Here is a 7777-nt window from a genome sequence, read left to right on the forward strand (position 1 = left end):
CAGTGGTTGAAAAAACTAGAAAGTAGAATATGTTTGGTAAAATGGTTGAAGCTTCCAAAATCAGCCATCTGGAGAGAAAAGCAAGCACGTGGAACACTAAGGTGGACAGCTTCACAAATTATACTTCCGTCACCAACCTGAATACCGAAAGTCTCGTCCAATTAAAAGCTTTGAACGACACGTGGACAAACAGTCTCTCTAGACTAAGTTGCACAGAACATCCATGCCCTCATCCGTCACCATCGACAGAGATCGTCTTTACGGTTTGATATATATATATACACACACAGCCTCACGGGCATTCACGTACATACCAGAAATCTCCACCTTCAAAGAGATCTAGTTTTAGAGGGAGAGTGAAAATAATATGGATTTGAGTTTTCGGCTAAGACCAGTCTCTTCGACGGTCATCCTTTGCCTCTTTCTTTTTTTCCTCTCCGCCGCCGGCGACAACTCGTTGTCTGCGTACCAAGTTCTAGAGCAATACGACTTTCCGGTGGGCCTTCTTCCTAAAGGTGCGACTGGCTACGATCTGAATTCCGAGACCGGCGAGTTCACGGCTTATCTGAATGGCACGTGTAGCTTCAAACTTGAGAATTCGTATGAACTGGAGTACAAGTCCACAATTAAGGGTGTGATATCCAAAGACAGGCTCAAGAAACTGAAGGGTGTGAGGGTTAAAGTGGTGTTGCTGTGGTTGGACATCGGTGAGGTCAAACGGAACGGTGCTGAGATCGAATTCTCTGTCGGGATCGTTTCGGCGAGCTTTCCGGTAAGTAATTTTGACGAGTGTCCGCAGTGTGGGTGTGGATTGGACTGTGAAGGGAACACGTTGGAGTTGAATCCGTTTGTTTCTTCTTCCTAGGGGATTTTAGTTAATCACCCACTCTTCTCTTTCTTTCTTTTTATTTTCTTCTCATCTTCCATGAAATTTTATATTGTTAACCCATTAAACAAAGATTTTCACTTTTTTTTGGAAAGCTTATATTATTATTATTACTATTTGAATTACTTATCTCAATATAATCAAAACCAATTCTATAAACCCATAGCCATAGCTTCTAGGTGGTAGAAGACTAAATAAATTTTAATGCACGTCTTGTGCTGGCAAGCATGATTATATTATGTTCAAGAGCGAAGTAAACAAGAGATGTAAAACTGCTATATTTACAATGAAATATAAACAAATATATATATATATATATATATATATATATATATATATATAAAGAATAGGCAGAGCATAGTGTGTATAATTAATACGTTTTTAAGGCACCTTTTATGGAGGGTCATTGTGTTTGTATATTTTGTTATAGCGTAGAGCGCACGATTTCAATTGATGAGGAGCACATGGATGGCTTCAACTATTAGCAAGGATCCATATTTTATCATCCGGTAATTTACTTTTTAAGTAAACTAATATTATTGTTTCCAATTTTATTTAAAAAATAATAATAATAAATTAGAAATATACATAATTTTGTGAAAAATATTTAAATAATCTGATTGTGCATTGAACAAGCGTTAGTCAATCGTGTCCTTAGTTGTGTGTCCGTTATTTCTTCAGGCAGGCACGTGGAAAGCATGCAATCGGTCTCTGTCAATTTGTTTTTACTTACTATTTCGGCAATGCCAACATTATTATTATCATTATTATTTATTTTAATTTTTTTTCTGCAAGAACTTGTATTCATATCAAACAGAGAGTAATGCATCAATACAAGTAAACTGTTGAAGATACATAGGAAGTTTTGTAAGAAAAACATAACTATACTCACATCTAAGAGCGTTCTCAACTAACACATGAGCAACCATATTATGTGAACGAGGCGCAAAAACAATTGAAAAACCTTCATGTTGCAGTAATCAAGATCTGAAATCCGCGACCAGCACATAGAGAGAAGAAGGACATGAACTAAGTTGATTAATTGCATCCACGAGGCCTTTAGCATCACAATCAAAAATCACATTTCTATAGCCCCCATTCAATAGCAAAGGCACATGCTTGACGAAGAACCAACGCTTCAGCAAACAATGGGTCAGAGAGTTTTTGAAAAAAGATACACCCAGCACGAAGAATAATACCATAAACATCTCTACACACATTTAGTTAGCCCAGTGATACTATATACAATATCAATTGAATCTATGGAGAAAAAATTTTTGAATCTAAATTTTCTCCAGCACGTGTCTTGCTTTTAAATAATTTTACCTGATAATGTAATAATTAGGTAAATATGTAAATTTTTTAATTTAAAGTGATATAGACTATAGTATTGCGATATGGGTATTGCATTTTTTTTTTATATGTAAATGTGTTTGTATTTTTTTATGTAGATGTGTTGCATAATGTTATTTCATTAATTTTGTAATAGTGTGTGTTGTATTATGATATAATTTAGGATAAAGTGAAAACACTTTTTTATCTATTATTCTTTTGCAAATAACCTTCTTGAACTATAAATTATATTCCTAAAGATCGCAAAAAAATATTTTACTCTTTATTATTAAATTTGTCATTTTTATTATCTTTTCTTCAATCTAAATATTTATTATATTATTTACTTTAATTTTATTATTAGTATCAATTTCTCATTAAAAAAGAAAAATAAATAAATTTGTAACTAGGATTTTTTTAAATGATTAACTTTTTATTAAAATTTTATTATTTATAATAAAACTTATTATACTCAAATTTAAACTTTTTATCGTGAAAAAATACATTCTTTTCCATAAAATATTAATAAAAAGTACCTTATTTTTCATGCGATATATTCATAAAAAGTTAAGAAATTATCAAAAAAAATCATGCATTAAAACACTTAACAAATCACATTTCAAAATCAAAGTCTAAAACTCGATTTCAACTTTTGAAAACCAACAAATTGTGCACATTTTCTCTCTCATTTGGATCACTTTATGCATATGCCTTGACAGTTGCTAGTGTGGCCTTTTCAGACAGGTTTTTGGAGTCTAAGTTTGGGAGTACGCCTTCCAATGCTAAGTTTCCATTACATGGTTTTGTATGCTTCGCCCATCTGGTATAATCTTTTTACTTTCTGTCATTCTCAGCTTAAGTTTGGGGGTGTTTTAGCATGTTTCACTTTACATTGTTTTAAAATTTTCTACTTAGAATTTTTATTTAAATATTAATTTTAAAAATAAATATAATTTTTTGCAAATTTAATAAATAATATGTCATCAAATTAGTATGAATTTTTTTCATAATTTATTTCAATAAGAGATATGGATTAAGTGTAATTTAATAAGAAAATGTATTATGGTCATTTAATGAAATATAATAGAGCATTTTGTAATCAAATATGATAGTTCATGAGGTATTATGTACAAAATATATTTTATTTGTAAATTCAAACATAGTTGAGGTTTTTTTTTTTTTTTTTCACTATACATAATTGATTTAAGTAAGAATGAGAAACTGGATTAGATATGGATTCAGGTGGTGTTGATATCACCAGTGTGGTAAGGGTATTTTTTTTTTTTTTTTTTTTTTAAGAAAAACCATTTTAAGAGGAAGTGCTGTTTTAAAAGTCCAATACATTACAATGACAACAATCTGAAATCTTTAATGGAATGGTTGGAGGGGAGGATTAAGGAGGGATGGGAGGGGGGTTAGAAGAATTTTTTTGTATTTGATTGAAGGGAAGGAAAGAAAGGGATGAAGAGAGAGAGAAAATGATTACCCCTAACAAAGATGTAATTTTTATTATTAATAAAAAGAATATAATTTTTGGTTGAATGAAATAAATAGTATAAATGATAAATGAGGTAATATATATATATATATATATATATATATATATATATATATACTTTATAATATTTACTTTTTATAATAAGGTATATTAATAAAAAGAATATAAATACGCCTTTTTTCATTCCTTCTAACTAAACAAATATATAAAGAATATAAATTTATCATTTATACTATTCATTTCATTCAACCAAATAAAAAGTGAAAAAGACACTTTTTTTTTCTTTTTTTTTTTTTAAGAATTTCTCATCCATACCTATATTTTCCCTTTTATTTATTTTTTTATCCTTCCAATTAGAAGGAGCATAAATCCAACTAATTTGCAGTAAAACCAATGGACCCTAAAACATAGCATAGGTGGGTTTAGATATAAAAAGAGCATAAATCCAACTAATTTGCGCTAAAACCAATGGCTCTAACATAGGTGGGTTTAGATCATTAGAAAAAGTGATAAAAGAGCCACGGTATTAACTAATAGTCTCTCCGTCCCATAATATTTGTTTACTTTGAAAATTGGGAACACAAAGTAAATATCACTCTTAATTTAAATATTAGTAAGGATAATTTACATAAACTTCTTATATGATTTGTTATAATTACAGAAATATTTCCTGTGGTTTAGGAATTTACTTGGACTTTTCCTAAAAATGAAATTATTTTACATGGACATGGACCTCCCTTATGTGTGACGGACCGTCAATTGCACTAACAGACGTCTGAAATTGTTGAGATTGTAAGCAACGTAATGGTTTGGAATATAATAGGGATAGATAATCTAGAGGATGATAAATATATTTAACTTGCTCTTTTATCTAATTTTTACTTATTTTAATTTTACCGAAATAAAACTAAAATCAAACCACAAAGCAAAAATAAAGTGCAAGTAAAGTAAATATAATTTGAGAGATGACACCAGAATTTTAGTGAGAAAACTCCAATTTGTAAAATAAACCAATTGTAACATGAAAAATCTCGTTGGACTTTGTAATCCTGAGATAAATGATTCACCATGTTTGAAGCAAAGTATACCGAATTTTGACTCAGTCTTACACCTTATAGTTCTACTAACAATCAATTGCTGACAATCCCTGGCTTTGTGACTCCCTCGTCCAACAACTCTCGACCTCAAGCGACTCTCGACCTCAAGCTTTCTCTTGATCTCTGTAGAAGAGTTGCAGGTAAATCAAATAACACTCCACGAATGCTCTAACCCCTTCAAAGTGTGATTGTTTCACCCATTTTCTTCTAAATCTGAATTTGACGAAGAACGAATGAATTCTGCTTCTCCAAAATTTATGAATCTTCAATTATGCTTCAATTTCGATGAGATAGAGAGCAACACTGCTAAATCACTCTTATTTGTGTGTGTGCTCTCAAAAATAAAATCAGAAAAATCAGATTGATTTTCTGAATAAAAATATCTCTCAAAAGGCTATCAATTAGATCTGAATTTTTTTATGCAAAAACCGTATCTAAACCTATGTGTATGACAAGGTTTATATAGAGTTTAGAATGTCCTAGTCCCTCTGAACATATGAAAAAATTCGTGCATAGGACTTAGTACAATTCTAGACCAACTAGGAAAGAAATCTGAAACAGGAAACTAGAAGTTGTATTGCTGTCAGGACTTCTTGAATCGGTTCAAGGATGCTGAACCGGTTCAAGATTGGCAGCGAGAATTCAAAACCAAGCTTAAAGGCCTTGAACTGGTTCAATGGGGCTGAACCGATTCAAATCTAGCCGATTTGAATTAACTTGGTAAAAACCCTGTTTTGAAAATTTCTGAAAATATACCAAGTATGGAATGTATCATAACTTTTTTAAGATTCCTTCCTAAAGTGTTGTTCTTACCTTTCTCAAATGATTTCAGTTATGGTAACTTTGAACAACCTTCCAATTTCGCAGTCGCTGTCGATCCCGATATAGTAACTTGAATTTACAATTCGACTAGGACTTGTTTTGACATCGAAAGTTGCCAATTATAGAATATATATTTTTTACAAACTTCCCAAAATATGTATATAACAGAAATGCCCTCATATTGTTATCTGAAATTACTAAAATACCAGCTTTTGATTAAAAGCGACGTCATAGAGAGAGGCGCCGACGAAGTGGTTCTTAAGTATGTTCTACTGCTTTTGGGCAAAGTGGAGAGATATTGGTTCTTAGGTATGTTCTACTGCTTCGGCAAAGTGGAGAGCCCGAAATCGGAGACTGAGGTTCTCATTGTCGTCAAGGAGTAAGTTCTCCGGCTTTAGGTTGCGATGGTAGACGTCACGGTTGTGGCAAAAATCGACGACGCTAATGAGTTGCTGGAAGTATTTCCGAGCAGAATCTTCTCGGAGTTTGCTTTTGAGGACTTTGGCAAAAAGTTCGCCACCGACTTTACTCCATGATGAAGAAGATCTTATGCTTGGTGGCCTTTACGTCCTTCAATTCGACAATGTTGGGGGTGTAGGACAGTGATCTCGTGCTTGATTTTGGTTGGTATTGCAATATTGTGGAATAATTGCATAATCCAATGATGGATATAAATGATTGAAAGGGGTTTGTGAATTTAATGCATAGACCAAAATCCAAAAGTTCTTTTGCTTTTGGGCAAGCTTTGCACAAATTGGAGTATTACCCTTTGTTTGGATTTCTCTTCTCTAGATCTGTGATGTGTTTTTTCACTGATTCACTGCCCCTACCATTTGTTCTCTCTCACACGCGCTCACACCCCAGCTTTATATTTCCTCTTAACATTTCACTCCTATAATATTATTTCCATTTTTTATCCCTTTTTTCTTTTTGTTCTTTTTTTTTTTTTCATTTTCTAGTCATATGTCCAAAAAGAATTGAAAATTCCACAAGAGGTTGACTTGAAGGTGATTTCAAGTCATGCTTTGTTCTTCCTTTTCATTATAGTAGTAAGGTTTATTGAAAATTTATCACTCAATTAGCTTGGTTGTCAATAACTATTAGTAGGAATGACAATATATATATATATATATTTCACTTCTGGAATGGCAATTGACATTTTTATTTGGAGATGTTTCGAAATTCATGTCCATGCTAAAACAAGGTCAAAAAAATACTATTACTCAATTTCTAATTGATAACTATTACTCAATTTCATCACCATATCTCTGTTGATGACTTTGATGGCTGCAAAGGTGCTAACAGAGGTTGCCGGAACAGTGGTGGTGGTTTGCCAGTAAATGAATCGGAGAGAAAAAGTGGGTAGAGAGAGAAAATGAGGGAGGGGAGATAGATGAAGGGTATTATAGAGATTTTACTTAATTAAGTGGATGGCATCAGTAATTTTCGTCCTTGATTAACGTTGAAGTTCCTTGACTAACGTTAAAGATATGTGTAGATATTTTTATTTTTATGGTGGGTCCAAATAAATTCTCAAATTAGAGAGGAAGTTCGTGTAATTATAATAAATTAGAGGAAAGTTTGTGTAAATTACACTATTAGTAAAGTCGGTTGCTCTGTGCTGTGATTGGAGCAGAGGAAAAGAAAAGGGCAAAATAAAAATAAAAAATTCCTCAATTTCAAATTTTCTTTTTTCTTTTTACTTTTTTAAGGTTGTATCAGTCAATGAATTAAACGCGTGGCCATTAAGCCTTGATAATAAATTATAAGACCACCAAAGATCCACCAATGGTAAAGAAGTCCAGAATTTTCATTCATATAGTTCTTTCCAAGCAACCAAGGTTGTTCCTGGATTGTAAACGTTGATGGAATACATAGAACATCAACGTTAAGGTAAATGAAATTAAAATGATATAGATAGCAACAATCGTCGGTGGACAGGCCACGAGGGCAGAGTCATGAAGAGAGAGCTTTGACAATTGCCTTTTTTTTTTTTCTTTTTTTTTAAGGATGAGAGAGAGAGAGAGAGAAAGAAAATCATCTTCCTCTACTAGTGGTATTTGTTTTGTTTCACTCAACAAATTAAACGCGTGGCCATTAATCCTCGATAATAAAATTTTAAGACCACCAAAGATCCACCAA

The 7777-nt window shown here is 32.2% G+C and overlaps 1 protein-coding gene across 1 annotated transcript; it reads left to right on the plus strand.

Annotated features, from left to right (window-relative positions):
• The first annotated feature begins 324 nt into the window (after nt 1-324).
• LOC132268331 (uncharacterized protein At5g01610-like) lies at nt 325-980 on the plus strand. The gene has a single exon (XM_059769188.1). It carries the CDS (start codon nt 368-370, stop codon nt 863-865), a length of 498 nt encoding a protein of 165 aa, XP_059625171.1. The 5' UTR covers nt 325-367; the 3' UTR covers nt 866-980.
• Nucleotides 981-7777: the final 6797 nt, after the last annotated feature.

The sequence above is a fragment of the Cornus florida genome, unplaced genomic scaffold, assembly GCF_030987335.1.
Source record: "Cornus florida cultivar Cherokee Brave unplaced genomic scaffold, ASM3098733v1 CherokeeBrave_3.0.0_Hap2_Chr08, whole genome shotgun sequence".
In the NCBI taxonomy this organism is placed as follows: domain Eukaryota; kingdom Viridiplantae; phylum Streptophyta; class Magnoliopsida; order Cornales; family Cornaceae; genus Cornus; species Cornus florida.

Excerpts from the sequence above, each read along its gene's own strand:
- LOC132268331 (XM_059769188.1), top strand. The coding sequence starts at position 368 with ATGGATTTGAGTTTTCGGCTAAGACCAGTCTCTTCGACGGTCATCCTT.